Here is a 20,028-nt window from a genome sequence, read left to right on the forward strand (position 1 = left end):
TGTTTATGTTACATCCCATAGAGCCAATCACACATAAACACACTTTCCCTGATCACACTTTATTACAGAGGACTAGCAATCCTATGACACTGTTGCAAGGTCAACACAAAAACCTCTATATCAAGCTTTTAAACGTTAATCATATAATCTCTAGCAATCAATCCTAATGTTACCCATAATACAATTTTATAGCATACACTGCTTAAACGTTAGAGTTAATCTCTCTTTATACTGAAATGGTATTCCTGGTGTCATTACTGTGTGTGCTGGTGATTTTTAAGGAACATTCTTGGTTAATGCAGATGGTATAAGAAAGAGAACATATAGATTATTACAATCCATGATATATGCGCAGGACCAGGAATCCTCCAACACATCAAGTTATTTTGATGGCTACACAAGTATAACAATGTTTGTAAGGGTCTTGCAGGTTGACTAACAAGAGGTGAAGGTCTTCCAGTAAAAATTCCTGCAGCCTGCTTTGCGTTCTCGTTGGGAAACGGGAATCTGATGGACCACTTCGTTACGAACCTCAAGATCATCAATGCTTTCAAGAGTGTCTTTCTCCTCAGGTGCCACCGACTCAGAAAGCTGCTTCAGAAGAAGCAAACGAGAGAGATCCTGAAGCTAAAGAGAGAAAAGATGATGATTCAGAAAACTTTTATTGTCAAAAAGAAAAACATTCTAATTTAAACTTGCTGTAGTTCTTAGAAATGCACATTATTATTTTCTCTATATCTAGTACACAGATTTTACTTAAAACTGCACTGTAAAAAAAGGAAGTTGTAAATAAAGTTTATTGGTTCTACTGTTTCAGTCTTTCTCCTTAATAATTTTATGTTTAATTCAATTTGCTACTTGCTGTTACTTTGTAATTATTATTTAATAGTCATTTCTGAGTGACAGTTGTTTCAAAGCCTTTTTGAAAGGATTTAAAAAATTTCACAATTGTACAAAGGTTTCATTAGACACCTCACTACATGAAGAATACTTCTAAAGTAATTATTGATCTTAATCTCAATATTTAGTAATAAAACCAGAAGTTGCATCTATTAAAATTATTTAGTGGAACTGAGCTAACAGTTTAAATTTAAGGCAACACTTTAAAACAAATTCCCAGTATTTCATTTTCTAACATTAACAATTAACAATACATTTGTTACAGCATTTATAAATCTTAATGTTAGTTATTGTAAAGGTTTTCCAAATTTAGTAGCCATCTCCAGAAAAAAAATAAAATAAATTGTTGCAAAAAAAAGGCTTTGAAACTATTTTCACTCAAAAAGAAACCGCAAGTAACACCAAATTATACAAGGAATTTCTTGTAAAACATACTCCAATAACTTTCTTTTTACAGTGTACATCATTTTTTCGTTGCACACTGAAAAATTATGTAGAAACAATTTACACTCTAAGTGAAATTTGCTAGTACTTGCTAGTAACTTTCACAAATAACTACAAAGAAATGGCAAGTAACACACTGAATCAAATATGGAATTTTGAAATTTAAAACATTCTGTAGAAAAGTTTGTGTCTTACCTCATTCTCCTTGGGATCCACTTCTGACTGGAGCAGCTGGAGCAGCAGGTCTCCTCTTGGTGCAGAACTGATGCTGCGAAGCAGCAGAGACATGGACAGAGTCACCACAAACACCTGTAACGGAGAGAACATCCTTTCAACACTAAAACACTGTCTTTTAGAGAGGGTTAAGGATGATACGCTTTTATAGGCACCAAAGGTGGGATAGAGAGCTCTTATTGGTCAAAACATAACCACGAAGGACAGTGGAGGTGGTGTTGGTGTGTGGGTGTAGAGGAGCAGGGGTAAAGGGTGTAGAGACATTTGTGCTTGAGGAGGGACTCCAGGACCCAGTAGGAAAGATGTTTGATAAGGTCACACCGAGGTGTTACTTTTGCATCAGAAGCCTTATCAATTCTGTCATTTGCAATAATATATCATGGAAAAATGCATCATCTGGGACTTAAATATACTCCTGTTTGACAGGTGAAATGTTATTAACTTCAGTGGCGAGGTACTAATGAACTGCTAGGGTGTTCATTATTACAGGGTGATGATGCTATTATGCTCTGGTAAGGCGTGTGGTGTCACTTGTGATTTGGAGAGCTGTGCATCTCTGTGCCTTGTTCTCACTATGAGGTCCTCATTAGACTGTGGAATTAATGATGCAGAGTGACTCAAATGTTAATTGGTCTGCTTAGCCCTTATTTCACACTATCCTCCACCTCTGGCAATTTGCTTGACTGCATTGCATATATAGAGAGATCCTGTCTAGCCGAACAAAGTTGACACTCGTGTGTGGCAGATATCAGACAGGTTTGCAGCTGGGTGATATTATGGTCTTAATCAAACCCCTTATTGAACCCACATGAACTAAGACTTTGAGATCTCAGAGGGCAATTACTCAGACTTGGCCGTCTCAATGGGTGGCCATTAACATTTACAAGGGAGAGGTGGGATGTCAGTGCTACGAGCAACATGCTGGCACATAAATCTCTATCTATCTATCTATCTATCTATCTATCTATCTATCTATCTATCTATCTATCTATCTATCTATCTATCTATCTATCTATCTATCTATCTATCTATCTGTCTGTCTGTCTGTCTGTCTGTCTGTCTGTCTGTCTGTCTGTCATCTATCTATCTCTCTTTATCTATCTATCTATCTATCTATCTATCTATCTATCTATCTATCTATCTATCTATCTATCTATCTATCTATCTATCTATCTATCTATCTATCTATCTATCTATCTGTCTGTCTGTCTGTCTGTCTGTCTGTCTGTCTGTCTTATTGTCTGTGCATTATTTTTAATATCATTTTTGTTATATTCTGACCTGCAATTTGAGATACATTATATATTCTATAGCCTACTTGGAAGGCAGGACAACTCTTTCTTTCTTTCTCTCTCTCTCTCTCTCTCTCTCTCTCTCTCTCTCTCTCTCTCTCTATATATATATATATATAAATATATAAATATTAAATAGAAATGTATGTATAAATTTGTAAATTATTTTCAGTTATCACAAATCTTATTTAATGTGGGAAAAATAAAGATACACTGTTTGGATTAGCATTTCATATAAAAGAATGTCACTAAATGGCAGACTCACAATGGTTTGATTTAACTTGAAATATTAATATATTGCACTTTTATTGATTTAGTTCTCACAGATTTCTTTTTTCCTCTCAAAGCAGAAAGCTGTTGTAAGACTTTATTTCACATGTGCAGGCCTATCTAGACATTCTATGTACACACACCCATACAAATATACCACATGTATGTGTTTCTCACTTCTCTCCTTTGCATGCTGTTGATCCTCAACTGGGCCAAACTCTCTCATTTAGTAGCACATTCAATGAAGAAACAAAAATCTTCTTTTGACCTATCATGACTTTTATTTTGAAGGGATTGGAATGTAGAATCTGCGCATGCGCTCCTCTCAAAGCAGGAAGTAATTGCTACAAACTGTCAACAGGCCAACACAGTAGCAGTCGCCGCGCTTGATTCTGTCCCCTTATTTATATTAATGTAAATTTAAACATATTTATGTGACAGTGATGTCTCGAAAGGCCAAAACAGAGGAATATCACCGCTTCTTCACCGTGACAGATCCACGTACACACGAGAAAGGACACACGGAATATAAAGTAACAGCAAGGGTTAGTAGCACAACAGTTTAACGTTATTGTATTATCATATTTACGTTTCATCTCCTTATCACAGAGAGGAATGATACTGTAGATACTGTATAGTTATTGATTGAGTCTGGCCTGTTGTGTCAATTCATTAATATTCTAATAAATATTAAAGATAATTATATTTACAAAGCGTAAACTGCTTTGTAGACTTTGATTAAATATGCTTCATAAATACAAAGGGCATAAATCAGATTAACTGATCCTCATAGAGGGGGTTAATAACTTCTAGTACAAGGCATTGTTTATCTGGTTTGCAGTGAAACTCGTGATTTAAAGAATCTGGGGCGAGGTCACGTGACTTCAGTGTCCCATGCTTCCTCATTAATGCTTACAATCAGCCCTTTCAAATCCCCTCGCTTTGGTGTTGTGTGGTTTCATTTATCTGTATCCCTCTCTCTGTAGTTTGTATCAAAGACACAGCCGGAGAATGTTAAAGAGGTATGAGCATCCTTTTATATTTGTGCATGTTGGATGAGAGTTGCATTGGGCTCATTGTTGGTTTGATTGGCAGGTTGTGGTGTGGAAGAGGTACTCGGAGCTGAAGAAATTACATGGAGAGCTGGCGTACACTCATAGGAACCTGTTCAGACGACTAGAAGAGTTTCCCTCTTTTCCACGAGCACAGGTTTTCGGTAAGTTCAGTGGAATTGCTAGACATCAATGATGAGTTTTTTGGTTTCTTTGTTTTATTTAATTTTTTTATGACTTGATGCCGTATGTCTGTTTGTTTATCTTCCACCGCACTCTCTATGCTCTGTCCTGCCATGTCGCTCTCACAGGGCGTTTCGACGAGACTGTGATTGAAGAGAGGAGGAAAGCAGCTGAGGCCATGCTGCTCTTCACTACAAATATCCCTGCTCTGTACAACAGCCCTCAACTCAAAGACTTCTTCAGGGTAAGACCAATCTTCCGGAAACTATACTCATTCTGTATCATGTATTCTATTTGATTTTTTTCCTATAAAATCTGTACACTGCCATTTAAAAGTTTTTTTTAGTTTTTTTTTTTTCAGTATTCAGTAATTTATTTAAAGTGACAGTAAAGACTTTTACATTGTTACAAAAATGTCTATATTAGTTCTGTATTGTATCTAAAATATTGTATCATATACAGGTCCTTCTCAAAAAATTAGCATATTGTGAAAAAGTTCATTATTTTCCATAATGTAATGATAAAAATTAAACTTTCATATATTTTAGATTCATTGCACACCAACTGAAATATTTCAGGTCTTTTATTGTTTTAATACTGATGATTTTGGCATACAGCTCATGAAAACCCCAAATTCCTATCTCAAAAATTAGCATATCATGAAAAGGTTCTCTAAACGAGCTATTAACCTAATCATCTGAATCAACTAATTAACTCTAAACACCTGCAAAAGATTCCTGAGGCTTTTTAAAAACTCCCAGCCTGGTTCATTACTCAAAACCGCAATCATGGGTAAGAGGTTAACCCAGAAGGCCATCATTGACACCCTCAAGCGAGAGGGTAAGGACACAGAAAGAAATTTCTGAACGAATAGGCTGTTCCCAGAGTGCTGTATCAAGGCACCTCAGTGGGAAGTCTGTGGGAAGGAAAAAGTGTGGCAAAAAACGCTGCACAACGAGAAGAGGTGACCGGACCCTGAGGAAGATTGTGGAGAAGGAGCCCCGATTCCAGACCTTGGGGGACCTGCGGAAGCAGTGGACTGAGTCTGGGAGTAGAAATATCCAGAGCCACTGTGCACAGGCGTGTGCTTTTGAACCAGAAACAGCGGCAGAACCGCCTGACCTGGGCTACAGAGAAGCAGCACTGGACTGTTTGCTCAGTGGTCCAAAGTACTTTTTTCGGATGAAAGCAAATTTTTGCATGTCATTCGGAAATCAAGGTGCCAGAGTGTGGAGGAAGACTGGGGAGAAGGAAATGCCAAAATGCCTGAAGTCCAGTGTCAAGTACCCACAGTCAGTGATGGTCTGGGGTGCCATGTCAGCTGCTGGTGTTGGTCCACTGTGTTTTATCAAGGGCAGGGTCAATGCAGCTAGCTATCAGGAGATTTTGGAGCACTTCATGCTTCCATCTGCTGAAAAGCTTTATGGAGATGAAGATTTCGTTTTTCAGCACGACCTGGCACCTGCTCACAGTGCCAAAACCACTGGTAAATGGTTTACTGACCATGGTATTACTGTGCTCAAAGGGGCCTGCCAACTCTCCTGACCTGAACCCCATAGAGAATCTGTGGGATATTGTGAAGAGAAAGTTGAGAGACGCAAGACCCAACACTCTGGATGAGCTTAAGGCCGCTATCGAAGCATCCTGGGCCTCCATAACACCTCAGCAGTGCCACAGGCTGATTGCCTCCATGCCACGCTGCATTGAAGCAGTCATTTCTGCAAAAGGATTCCCGACCAAGTATTGAGTGCATAACTGAACATAATTATTTGAAGGTTGACTTTTTTTGTATTAAAAACACTTTCTTTTATTGGTCGGATGAAATATGCAAATTTTTTGAGATAGGAATTTTGGGTTTTCATGAGCTGTATGCCAAAATCATCAGTATTAAAACAATAAAAGACCTGAAATATTTCAGTTGGTGTGAATATTTCAATGATGGCCTTCTGGGTTAACCTCTTACCCATGATTGCGGTTTTGAGTAATGAACCAGGCTGGGAGTTTTTAAAAGCCTCAGGAATCTTTTGCAGGTGTTTAGAGTTAATTAGTTGATTCAGATGATTAGGTTAATAGCTCGTTTAGAGAACCTTTTCATGATATGCTAATTTTTTGAGATAGGAATTTGGGGTTTTCATGAGCTGTATGCCAAAATCATCAGTATTAAAACAATAAAAGACCTGAAATATTTCAGTTGGTGTGCAATGAATCTAAAATATATGAAAGTTTAATTTTTATCATTACATTATGGAAAATAATGAACTTTTTCACAATATGCTAATTTTTTGAGAAGGACCTGTATAATGGTATACATGCATGAATAAGTTGTCCGTACTCGACCTGTGTCCTATATTCTTCTGATTTTGTGTCTTGTCGTTGGCTTCTCATTGTGTACATTGTCATACAGGTTTGGAACAACATGAGAGTGAATATATGACTCATTGTTTATTTTCTGCTCATCTTTTTTTATTTATTTTTTTTCTCTTGTCTTAGGGAGCAGAAGTGAGAAGACCAATGGAGACGGCTGCCGTTTCTCCGTCTCTTCCGCCTCCTCTTATTCCCCTGCCTGAGAGAAACCCTGAGCTGCTGGCTGAAGAGGAGACGGGGAGAGAGGCTCATATCCAGCCTCAGGAGCTGGAGTCCGACCAAAGACTGACAGATCTAACCCTACCTGAGTTGGCAGTTGAGGCTCTCAGTGACACGGAGAGCAGCCCCACACAAGAAACACACGCCGAAACGGAAATACAAGGACTGACAGAAAAAGAGAGAGAGACTGACAACACAACACATCAGAATAACGGCACAGACCAATGCTCTGCTGCTACCACCGACACTACAACACGTCAGTTTGTTACAGTTATCAATCCTATAATGTCTTATTTGATTTCAATCATAGCTGATTGTTCTATTCTTCTTTTTCATCTTCCAGAAGCCTCGCTTGAAATTCCGGGTTCCCCAGTCGACCAATCAGAAGAGTTTGATTCACTGTTTGACTCTGGATTGGACGAACATTCATACAAGGCCCCGCCTCCGCTTTCAGATACAGACCTCGCTATTTTTGACCCATGTGCCAAAGAAGGTAAAGAAGTCTAACTCATTCAGTTTAACTCATCATTACTACATAAAATTAACGTTTTTTTAATGCAAACTACTCTTATCCTCGATCTTCCAGATCAACCGTACGGATCACCCAGCCACGCTGAACTCCTGTCCGTTCCTCTAACCGTTCCTGATGGGACGGAGTCTGCTGGAGATGTGAGCTATGTGTACCAGGCCAGTGAAGAGCTGAAGGCCGCCCTGGAAAAAGAGAGAGACGGCGAATACAGTGCAGCAGTACAACAATACCGGATGGCTGTTGATATATTTATGAAAGGAGTGCAAGGTAAGAGAAGGAGGCTGTTCTTGATAATAGACTAACAAACTGCAGTATATCATGTATATACTGTGCACACTATGAAAACTGTGTCTGTATGCATGGGATACACTTATACTAAATACTACATTTATCAATGTGTATTCAACAAAGCACACTGTGTAGGGAATATAGTATCCCACAATGCATGTGCTTGACTTCACCTTTCATCTCCCGTGTTAACAATGAACTGAAAGTTACAATGTGCACAAAATTAGGTTACACTACCCTTCAAAATTTTGTGGTCGGTAAGATTCGTTAACGTTTTCGAAAGAAGACTTCTACACTCATTATGCTTATCGACGCTGCATTTATTTGATCAAAAATACAGTAAAAATTGTGAAAAATTATTAGTTTAAAATGACTTTTGAACTTTTTGAATGGTAGTGTATGTTAATTTACAACTGGATGATATTTTACCTATTACTAAAAAAATAAACACCCCTCACTCACCTGAATGGTTGCAGGCAGATGTGTTGGAAAATAGTATTAAGAGAGAATTATGAATCCTGTACACTGTCGTAGCTTGATAATACTCCAATATTTAATAACACTGCAATGTTTTAATAAATTGCATGACCAAAACATTGCTGTTTCAATGAAAATTGTAGTTTTTTTCCCTTCTTTTTGTTTTCCATCTAACTAAAAATACAAATGAAAAACTGCCCCCATATGCAAATTACAGATCCTAAATCAGCCAAATGCCAGTTTGCTGTGGTCAGGATGACCCTGGCATGATTCAATTATTTGAGAGGAAAGAGCAGAGCACCTCTCAACACAATGACATTAACATGCAATGTTTTTTTTTCCTCAAAGCAGGAAATGAGTTCTATTTGGATGCAATGCAAAATATTTAAATGGTAGGAGGAAACTAAACCTCACAACATCCCTTTGTTCTACCCTTTTTCTCTTCTCTTTCTATTACTCATTCTCTCTCGCTAGGAGATGTAGATTTGAAGAGGAGAGAAGCAGTGAAGAGGAAGATTGCTGAAATCCTAGAGCATGCAGAGAGACTTCTCTCCATACAGACTCCCACTCACGACCACGATACATAGAGAAACAGTTTCAACACACACACACACACACACACACACACACATACAAACTCAACCTTCATCAAACCTGGGACACCCAAGCACACTCCCACATACGTACTCTCATCAACTGAGTTTTGACTAACACACACATATTGAAACACTTAAATGCAACTCGCTGGCCACCCACACAGACAACACACACACACACACACACACACACACACACACACACACACACACTTGACTCCCACACTTACTATCCCGCTTACTCAAATAGTTACACTTGTAGGATATGTCTAACAGCATTATACTCCCTGCACTGTAAGACCACCACAACAGATTTTTACTTGATTTGACACTATTTTATCTTTAATCTGATACATTTTCTGAGCCTAAGGAACTAGAAATGTTTTTTTTTTTATCCAGCTGTTGATCTGTTGTGTAAATGAAGCTGTTATGTAAATGACTGTTGTTTAAATGAAGACATTGCCTTTTCAATGAAATATGCCTGTTTTGTAAATTATAAGTAATTTAATAAATAAATTATTATCAACATGAAATGGCATTTACAGTATGACCAATTTTACATTCAGTGTGTATTCAAAATGTAGGAAGGGACTTGAGTCCGTCCATTGGGAATTAATTGGATGGTGGGCGTTCCATACCAGAGTTTGCAGTTGATTGTAAATGGGTTTATTCCACTCCTGAAACAGTGTGCTCCATTTTGGGGAGGCTGTTGTTATTGGCTATTATTGCTGTTGCATTTATTACATTAGCTTTAGCTGGCATGAAATTGCTGCATGGGATATTGGCAAGCAAGCTGCAAATCATACAACAGTAGCTGAAAGTTGAAAATGTACTCCCCTTCAGGCCATGTAGATGTGTTTGTTTTTTAATCGAAAAGAATTGGAGATTTGGATTCAGCATTGCATCACTTGCTGACCAGTGAATGAGAGTCCAAACTGCTGATAAAACATTACAATAATCCACATGACTCCAATAAAAACGGCATGTTTGTAAGACACAAATCCATCATCAAGATTGGAATTTTTTTTTTTTTTTTTTTTTTTTTTTTACTTCAAACTATTGCTTCTGGCTAAAATACAAGTCTTCTATCCATATTATTTTGTCTTTTCTGAATCAGGAGAGAAATATTGCACAGATCAAGCATTGTTTACAAGCGAAACCAGTTTTAAATAAATATGGATTTTGAAGTAAGAGGACAAAGGCGATGGACTTTTTCACTGAAGAAAGCGTTATTATGGATTATGGACTGGTATTTCAGCCAGTTTAAAGATTAAAAATGCCTTGATGGATTTGTCAAACATGCACTTCACACACTATGCAAACTGATGGACTGGAGTCATGTGGATTACTGGTTTTCATCAGCCGTTTGGACTCATTCTGACGGCACCCATTCACTGCTGACGATACATTGGTGAACAAGTGATGCTAAATTTCCTCAAATCTGTCAAAACAAACTCATCTACATCTTGGATGACCTGGGGATGATTGCATTTTTAACTAATTTAAATTTTTGGCTGAACCGATCCTTCAACATAATGAATCGATCCAATGCTTTTTGAAGCAATTGTCGAGTCATGTTGACTTTTGTGAGTTTGAGTGCAGTTTCTGAATCCACCACCGGATGTCGCTGTTTTGCCTAGACTCGATCAAGACATCAGCGCAGATAAATCCCATCTCTTCTCGTGTTTGAGGCAGTCGTTCGCACTTTGACTCTGTTTCTGGAGTGGGGTAAAAGGGAAAGAACGAATATAAAGGACAAAAAGGATTACACAGCAGAAAGAACTGAGGGATGAGCGTGGATCATCTCTATTGTCAGTGGATGGAAAATATCCCTCTCTTTTCCCTCCTGCTGTTGTTTTCTCTCTCTTTCTCGCTCTCCCGTCGGGCTTGTGTATTTGCTGTTTTGGCTGCCTGGAGAGAATGTGGAATGGGGAGAGGTTACCGCACCTGTGTGTGTGTGATGAAGAGAGTGACAAAAATGAAACCGGGGGGAGATGGAGTGTGTTTGGGCATTAGCATGCTGAGAGTGTCAGCTCTCTCCCCCTCTCCATCCCTCAGTCTATCTCTCACTCACCAATCCCTCTCTCCTCAGTGTCCATGGCAATTATACCATCAAAACACTCCAGCCAAAGAGGATAATTGCAACCTGAGTACTGCGGAGAGACTGAGAGGGAGAGTGAGTGAAATTGTGTGTGCGTGCGCGTTTTCTCACGTCTGTGGGATCTGTGCGCGGTGGAGAGCGCGAGACGGTGCATTAGATTGTATTCCTGAGGTTCTCCACCGCATTGTGATTGTCGTTCCTGTCAGAGATCAAAGAATATGTTTGCGGTGCTGAGAGGACAAGGACAATCCACTGAGGACATGCACACACTCACGCTTTTAATAATGTGCATTACCGCAGTCGGTTTCCTGAAGCTCAAGGTCAGAGACGTAAACTCAGAACAGAGCTTCAGTACAAAGAGGAGCTTTAGCAGAAAGCTGCTGAAACAGTGGCTCGACTGGATCCAGCATCCAGTGGTGTGATGCTTAAACTTAGTGCTCGACCGATAAAGCAGGGTGGCTGAAAGCTGATGTAATGCAGATATATAGATGACTAGCCCTATAACACACAGGCCCTCAAAACAATATTTTTTATATGTGCGCTCCGAAAATTGCTCAAAAGTTTGGGGTCATTAAGTGTTTTTTTTTTTTAACAATAACTTTATGCAGCGAAAGTGACAGTAAAATGTTTATGATATTACAAAATGTTTGTTTTAAATAAATGTTGATCTTTTTAACAACTTTCTGAAAAAAAAAAAAAAGATTTCCACACTATTTTCAGCATTGACAATACTAAGTTTTTTGAGCATCAAATCAGCATTAGAATAATTTCTGAAAGATTATGTGATACTGAAAACTGGAGTAAAAATTCATTTAAAAAAATTAAATATATAAAAACCTGCTAAAAATTCAGCTTTACCATCTCAGGATAATTTTAGTTAAAAAATTCTCTTAATGTACAAAACGGAATAATTTTAAATGGAAATACGAAATTATAAGAAAATTACATTTTTATATATATATATATATATATATATATAAATATAAAAGTTATTTTAAATTGTAATAATAATAATTTATGTTGTAATAATTTCTGTTTTTGTATAATTTTACTTTTATTTATGTATGTATGCATGTGTTTATTTAATTTTTTTTATTTTTTGATCAAATAAATACAGCCTTGGTGAACACAAGAGATTTCTTTCAAAAACATAAAAAATCTACACAACTTCAGTGAACATATAGGCTATACATAAATACTGTAAAAATACTTTTTTTTGGTTACACTCTTACAAAAAAAGGAACAAATGCTGTCACTGGGGCGGTGCCTTTTCAAAAGGCACAACTTTGTACCTAAAGAGTCCATATTGGTACCTTAAAGATACATAAAGTGAACATATTAGTAGGCTACCTAAAAGGTACAAAATTGTACCTTTTGAAAAGGTACCTCCTCAGTGACAGCTTTTGTACCTTTTTTCTGAGAGTGTACAGTACACTGACAAAAATGGCTTTGAAACAGTTTTCTAAATTTACAAACAATAACAAAGTAATGGCAAGTAACACACTGAATTAAATATAACATATTAGCAAAAACTGAAACGATGATACCAAATTCATTAATTTTAAGGCTGACAAGCTAAACCTTAAAGATAGTCTTGAAAACAGTTCATGTGCACGATGTGCATAAAGCTTTTCATAATTTTTTAATACTGACACTAAGTAAAATGACCGTTTTTGGTCATCCTGCACATTTTTATGTCTGCTAATCTCAAAATATATCCCATTTAATTAGCCTGGCTGATATATCCATCTATAGATTTCTTTATATACTATAAACACTCTGCTCATGTGGATTTGTCTTCCCTAGGGTTTTGACGTTTATGTGGTACTAATTCCTGAGGACTCGATTCATTATTCTGTCCCTTCAGTTTGAATATCCTCTAGTTTGACTGCAGTTGTCACTCACTGTCTCCCCTCAGTCACCTTGCCCAAGGCTGAATGTGTGAGTGCTCTTTCCTCTCATACACACTTTCCCTCAGAGGCGGCCAGTGGGCAAACACTTTGCCTGTCCATCGACCCCCTCAAACGTCTCTCTCCACTCCTGCTTTCTCTCTCTCCCCGCTGGATACCGCATTTTCATTCTGCGCATATTACCGACTCCTAATGCAATATGTTTGATCGTGACTCATTCAAATGAGGCATTTTGATATGTCTCCCACCATTTGAAAGGGTCGACATTCGTGTGGCATTTTTAAAACACTGCTTGCAAATGGCTGCGTCCCTTTGGTGTATTTCATAGCTCTTTGTTAGAATTTCTCATGCATTTTAATATTGTTTGCTGTCAGTCATTTGGCTTGGGTTCAAAGGATTCAGTGTGAGTTGCTAATGTAGTTCAAAAGCCTTTCGGCCTGACCTTACAAAAGGTGTGTGTGTGTGTTTACAGTGCAAATGGACTGTATTAACAGATAAGGAATTTAGCAAGGAATTTAACACCTGTGTTGAACACTTAGTCCGTTTTTACAAAGAAATAAATTGAGTCAAAAATGAAAAAGACAGAAATCCGTTTAGCGTTAACATGGTGTGTGTCCTATCTGTACTGTATCTGGCCGATATTTGTGTTTTTAAAACTTCATTGTGGTTACATCTGTTTACTTAGATCGCTCTATAGTCACAAGCACCTTTTATTAATTAGGCTTTGTGTCACATTTCTTGTTTCCATAACAACAGGAGCCAGTGGTTATTGTGAACAGTTTGGTTGGTTGAGGGGTATTTGAGTGAAGTGGGGGGGGGAGAGGGAGTGATGGAAACAATGAAAGAGAGAGAAAGGGTACTATGAAGAGAAGTGGAGGGACTGATAATCAGCTTTCACACATTGAGGGGTGGAGGAGTCTCTGATTATGAAGAGCTCTGTTGCTGCTTTTTCATTCCGGCCTTGGCATACAGTCTCATAGGGCACATGTTTGGGAATGGAGAAAATGGAAACGGAGAAAGAATCCTTAGAGAAGCAAATATGTTCCCATGGGATAAAGGATTTTTTGGAACCCTTTTTGCATGATCTTTATTAGTAATTTATTGTAATATGTCTTACTAGACATTTAAATGAGCTGTAAGGGGTTTAAAATTGTGAAATTACATTTCTGGTGATATACACGAAAGTACAAAAGTTTGGCTGTTTAAGACATTCATGTTCTTGAAATAAGTCTACTGTGCTCAACAAGGTTGCATTTGTTTGATCAAAAATACAGTGAAACATTAATATTGTGTAATATTATAAAAAAATCCTATTTTAATATTTGTAAAGGTAATTTATTCTTGTGACACAAAGCTGAATTTTCAGCATCATTACTCCAGTCTTCAGTGTCACGTGATCATTCAGAAATCATTTTAATATGCTGATTTGCTGCTCTAGAAACACATTATTATTATTATTATTATTATTATCAATGTTGAAATGTTGAAAACGGTTGTTTTGCTTAATTTTTTTTAGGGAGACTTATTTTTCAGGATTCTTTGATTAATAGAAAATGTTTATATATAACTTTACTTTCACTTTTGATCAATGTAATGCATCCTTGCAGAATACAAGTATTAATTTCTTTCAAGAAATAAAATAAAATCTTACGACCCTGAACTTTTAGCGTAATACAGAGGCATTTTATCCTATATGTGAACAATGTTCTGTTGTGAGCTATATGTAGGCCTACAAAAAAAAATAAATAAATAAAAAATAAAAGAGAGAGAGATCTACAGTCTTAGATCTATTATATCTAAGAATTTTTTTCTGTTCTCAGAATCAATTTCAAGCATTATTCTAATTGGATTTATGACTTAAGATGAAACAGAAAGCTTCTTAAATTGCTTGAATGAGATCCTATATTACTAATCAGTCATTAATTAAAAATATTAGCAAATAATTTTGTCGGAAAAAAGGTCACCATGGTATACTCACCATATGTGCATCAGATTATTTTAGTAATTTTTTATTGGTGCAGGCTCATAACCAAGTAGTCGCCCCACGTGGAGAGTGCGTGAGAGAGTCAAAGAGACAGAGAGGAACAGTAAACCGTGTGTGTGTGTGTGTGTGTGTGCGTGCGTGCGTGCGCGCGCGCGCACAAGGGGCATCGGACATCCCTCCCTCACGCATCGACGCCTACTGGCTGATCACCACGCGATAGAGTGCGCGAGGTTGAGAGATGGACAGCGCGAGACAAGAGCGACAGCAATAACAGGAAACTCGGTGGCGCTTTTAACGCTGATGCTGCCGGTGACCAGCGGACACCTCGACGAGACCGAAATATAACCCGACAGGACAGCCACCGACCGTGGGATGCTTTCTGACTGACTGTTCTGTAAGTTTTTATATCTTTTTCTGTCCCTTTTTACCTTTTGGGACGTGTGCGTATTTGTTTGTCCTTGTCCAACGCGCCTCATCTGATTATCTGTTAATGAATCTGCGACACGAGCGCGCGGAGTTTACAGAGGTCCGCTCTGCGCCGGTATTCAAGCAGAAGCGATGCATTCGTCTTCATAACGAGGGGAAAACTTTGATGTGCACTCTGCGATTTAATGTACGGCGAGTTGGTTAGTGTGTCAGTATTTAACGCAAATCAATTTCTATAATTTATCCGTGAGGGTGTTGTCCTTCCATCTGTTCCATTTTTTTTTCACGGCATTTAAACGGCTTTATATTCCAGCAGTAATCTGATGACATCTGTGGCATTTGTGCCAATGAGGAAAAGGCATAAACGTCAGTTTAGGAGAGTAATTTCTGTTAATCTGATTTTAGGATAGAATAGGATTTTAAGAGTTTTTATTCCATATCTATCTATGATTAAAAGTCTATTACTACAAGGTATGAATTAAGTTAAAATGCAAATTTAGAGCTTTGGGACTATAGTAATCTCATTAAAATATTTACTGTCTCACCATCCATGTATTTGTGTTGTGCTGAGTATGTATGTGGGAGAGAGAGAGAGAGAAAGAAGGATGAGAGCAATAGAGTCAACAGTCTGAACAAACACAGGGTACAGCTGTCAGCGGATAGATAACGCACACATGCTGAGAGGGGAAAAAAAGAGGCGATGATGATGCTGATAACAATGAGAGGATTATGAGCAATTTTTAAACCCGTCCAAATAGCTGCATATTTTTGTCTACGATTATGCATTTGTTATTCTCTTTAAAGATCCCGAAACCAGATCAGAACGGAAAAGGGGACTATGGATTCTCCTTCGGATCGATTTCATCAGCAGCTTTCCCAGATGTGCCCCTTCGAACTGTATCGCAGCCTGCCAGATTCCAACCCCTCGAGCCACCGTTTTTCCCCCGGCAGCCTGTCTTCCCACCCGCTCTTCTCCCCTCTCATGCACCCCAACAGCGCATCCCAAAGGTGGGGTAGTTTCCGACAGCGCCAGGGCTTGTTCTCTGGGCTTCTGGTAGATGATGATGTAAGTGAGGAGGATGTGTTTGGGAAGAGAGAGTTTGCCGTTGGGGCTACGGCATCATCGCAGCGCTGTCCTGGAGAACGGGGACAAGGTTCGGCTCCCGATCCTGGCGACTGGGGACAGGATTTTGCAAGCGTTAAGAGACTCAGGATGGACTCGGCAGCTAGAAGCGAAGAAGAAACGAGGAGAGAAGGGAAGAGGGGGAGGAAGAGTACACCTTCAGTTAGAATGGACGAGAGGAAGGTAGCAGAACAAGGGAACAGGAGGGAAAGCAGGGAAGGTAGGAAGCGACAGCGGCAAGAACTGAAGCTCCAGCTGGAGGAAACCAGAGGGAAACTTCTGGAACTCCAACGCAAGGTGTGGAAAGTGTACGGAGGGCAGGCGGATGACGAGAAAGGAGCAGAGGAAGAACAAGGGAACGGGCCGATCAATCTCGATGAGGTTGCGGAGATGTTTTCCGACAACGATGATCCACTTATCGGCAGTGGATTTTCTCCTCTGCGCTGTTCGTCTAAGAAGACCAATGAAACCAGTGGGAATGCCGGGATGTTTACAGAGACCTCCATGGACCTGGATTTGGAGTTAAATGCCGATCAGGTGTGGCTGGGATGCAGCCTGGTCAGAGGTGAGTGGGAGAGCGCAGAAGGAGGGCAGAAGTTTGCACAAGCTCTAAAACAAGAGCTGGCAAATGTTGTGGCTCAGGTTATCGACAGAGTTGTCCGCCTCTATGCCGAAACCGACCCCTCGGCAGTCACATCCACCGCCATTCCTCAAGAAACCAGCATGACGTTGGATCTAAACCCAGACCGGAGGCAGAGAACTCATGCGGCAGAGCAGGTGGAAGCATTGCCACTTGTCACAAAGAGTCCTCATGACAAGAGGGCTCCCATTGCTCAGAGTGTACACAAGGACCTCCTCCTCTCTCAAGCCAATCCCAGCCTCGCTCCGCTACCCCAGCCTCCTCTCCCGGCTCTTTTACCCCCTAGGAGCAAAGAGCACTTCCTGCCCTCCTATCCCCCAGACAACCCCGTTCCCCTGCCCCTTCTTCACTACACCATGCAGAATCTCTTTGCCCGATCCCTCTCCAGTTTGCCTCTGCATAAGGACTGCCTGTCTGAGTCTTACATGGACTTCCGTTCACACAACTCTGCGTTCCCACCGCTCCCGTTGCTGGGCCAGCTAGACCCCTCTCAGTCGGATAGAGCGAGGGAAGGAGGGATGAGAGGAGGTGGAGCAGGAGTGGTAGATGGAGGAGATGCAGCCCTCTATCTTGCTGCTGGGTCAATATCCCTTTATAAAAGCTGTGAAAATACACATGTATACATTTATTTATATATATATTTATATATATATATATATATATATATATATTATATATATATATATATTATATATATATATATATATATATATATATACACACACACTACTGTGCAAAAGTTTGGGGTCACTAAGATATTTTTTAAAGAAATGAATAGTTTTAATCAGCAAGGATGTTTTAAATTGACAGTGAAGACATTTATAATGTCACCCAATATTTCAAATGAATGCCATTCTTTTGAACTTTGTGTTCATCACGGAATCCTGAAGAAAAAAAATTCACGGTTAAAATATTAAGCAGCACAACTATTTTCAACACTGATTATAATAAGAAATGTTTCTTAAGTAGCAAATCAGCACTAGAATGATTTCTGATGGATCGTGTGACACTGAAAACTAAAGTAATATCTGCTTAACATCCAGCTGTGTCATTACAGCAACAAATAAAATAGAAAACAGTTATTTTAAGTTGCAATAATGTTTCACAATATTACAGTTTTCCCAGTATGTCTGATTAAATAGCCATGGTGAGCATGATACATTTATTTAAAAATACTTTTTAAAAATATTGCAGTCCCCTAACATTCGAATGGTAGTATACATGTATTTATTTATTTGTTTGTTTGAATCAAACCTTCCTTAACCATCTACACTCTCAGGAAGGTCTCTCTCCGTGCCACCTGAAGAAAGCCAAACTCCTGTTCTTTTACACACGCTACCCCAGCTCCAGCACACTCAAGACATATTTCCCCGATGTCAAAGTGAGCATCATTCATATCCTGAACACAAAATAGTAAAGCTGTGTGTGCATAACCTGCACAGATTATATGGGCTAATGACTTATTGAATGAATTCACGCTGACCTATATACAGCAGTGTGGCATGGTTTCCTTTTGAAACGCTTTGGCTCAATTAGAACAGTCAGAAAATGTTCCTGCATTTATAATAAATGAATAGCTATGGAATTTTTATTGAAATTTTATGAAATACATGAAAGCTCTATTGGTGTCTTTTGCATTAAACATCACAAAAAAAAACATTACACTAAAATGTGCTGACTTACAATCATTGTATACCATCGTTTGAAATGCTGCCGGAATTACCTTGGTGTTTCTGTTTTTCTCTACACAGTTCAATCGCTGTGTCACTTCCCAGCTGATTAAGTGGTTCAGTAACTTCCGGGAGTTCTTCTATATCCAGATGGAGCGCTTTGCCCGTCAGGCAGCCAGAGAGGGGCTCGCATCTGCCAGGGAAAGAGCACTCCGCCTGGGCAGAGACACAGAGCTCTACCGCATTCTCAACATGCACTACAATAAGAGCAATGATTACCAGGTCAGTGCATGCATGTGCACGTGTGTAAAGGCTCGAGTGGTGCATGTAACCTTTCAATTATGTGTATAAACATCATGTGTGTTTTCTAGGTTCCAGAGAGGTTTGTGGAGGTATCTGAGGTGGCCCTGAGGGAGTTTTTCTCTGCCATACAGAGTGGTCGGGATGCTGATCCGTGCTGGAAGAAGGCCATCTACAAGATCATCTGTAAATTAGACAGCCCAGTGCCTGACAGCTTCCGTCTGCCTGGCTGCCCCACGGACTCTTACCGGATGGGTTAAACAGAGTTGATCACACACAAACACACACACACACACACACACACACACACACACACATCCACAGCCTCATATAAACAGTGCACTGATTGATATAAGTGTGCACAGAACAGTTAACAATTTGAATTAATGGCAAAGAACGAATAAAATACAAAATTGTGCTGTAAAGAACATTGAATAAGTGGTTTATCATCATCATCATCATCATCATGATGCTCTAAAGTATTACTTGTTTAAACACTATCTGACTGATAATTCTACTTTAGTCCAGCATTATTTCCGTAGGCACTGAAAAGCTTTCTAAATAAATGTAAACAATGTTCTCATTTTATTTGCTGTTACATTAATGCTTATTAAGTTATCTGAAAATGCAGGCCTGGTTGGCTTATGCTTTTTTTATATTACTTGTTACTTGTTATATAATGTTGCCGAGTTTCTGTGAACCTGTGGTGTCGTGTAATAAAATAAGTCAAACACTCCTTGCTGTCAGTCAATGCTACAATTTAGTGCTAAATGCATATTGTAAAATGCATATGCAGCCTTACATGACATATTATTGGCTGAGTACACTAAACAGCATGAAAATGTCTTATGCTTTACTGTGGGAGAGTAAAGAGACCCTGGTTCTCAAACGATGAAGCTAAACCCAGACACCTGACCGCAGTGGAATGAACATCTATTGCAGTCAGTACTAGATTTGTATTGTTTTACATTCAAGATTAACTGGAAGTTTAAGGGCTTTTTTGGTGTGTGGAGTGATCTTGACAGA

At 38.9% G+C, this 20,028-nt stretch overlaps 3 protein-coding genes across 3 annotated transcripts; 2 read left to right on the forward strand and 1 right to left on the reverse strand.

Moving 5' to 3' along the window:
- LOC109073177 (somatostatin-1-like) lies at nucleotides 1-1,684 on the reverse strand. Its single transcript, XM_042727061.1, has 2 exons — nucleotides 1,540-1,684; nucleotides 1-627 (listed from the first exon to the last, which is right to left on the reverse strand). The coding sequence occupies exons 1-2, from the start codon at nucleotides 1,669-1,671 to the stop codon at nucleotides 436-438; spliced, it is 324 nt and encodes a 107-aa protein (XP_042582995.1). The 5' UTR covers nucleotides 1,672-1,684; the 3' UTR covers nucleotides 1-435.
- Nucleotides 1,685-3,470: 1,786 nt separating this feature from the next.
- Nucleotides 3,471-9,381, forward strand: LOC109073178 (sorting nexin-15-like). The gene is made up of 8 exons (XM_042727062.1): nucleotides 3,471-3,685; nucleotides 4,127-4,162; nucleotides 4,236-4,356; nucleotides 4,504-4,619; nucleotides 6,866-7,214; nucleotides 7,302-7,451; nucleotides 7,545-7,754; nucleotides 8,727-9,381. Exons 1-8 carry the CDS (start codon nucleotides 3,584-3,586, stop codon nucleotides 8,837-8,839), a joined length of 1,197 nt encoding a protein of 398 aa, XP_042582996.1. The 5' UTR covers nucleotides 3,471-3,583; the 3' UTR covers nucleotides 8,840-9,381.
- Nucleotides 9,382-14,783: 5,402 nt separating this feature from the next.
- LOC109073179 (prospero homeobox protein 1-like) lies at nucleotides 14,784-19,738 on the forward strand. The gene is made up of 5 exons (XM_042727063.1): nucleotides 14,784-15,237; nucleotides 16,074-17,616; nucleotides 18,306-18,413; nucleotides 18,784-18,984; nucleotides 19,074-19,738. Exons 2-5 carry the CDS (start codon nucleotides 16,108-16,110, stop codon nucleotides 19,260-19,262), a joined length of 2,007 nt encoding a protein of 668 aa, XP_042582997.1. The 5' UTR covers nucleotides 14,784-15,237; nucleotides 16,074-16,107; the 3' UTR covers nucleotides 19,263-19,738.
- The last annotated feature ends 290 nt before the right edge of the window (nucleotides 19,739-20,028 follow it).

Source organism: Cyprinus carpio, chromosome B7, assembly GCF_018340385.1.
Source record: "Cyprinus carpio isolate SPL01 chromosome B7, ASM1834038v1, whole genome shotgun sequence".
NCBI lineage: Eukaryota > Metazoa > Chordata > Actinopteri > Cypriniformes > Cyprinidae > Cyprinus > Cyprinus carpio.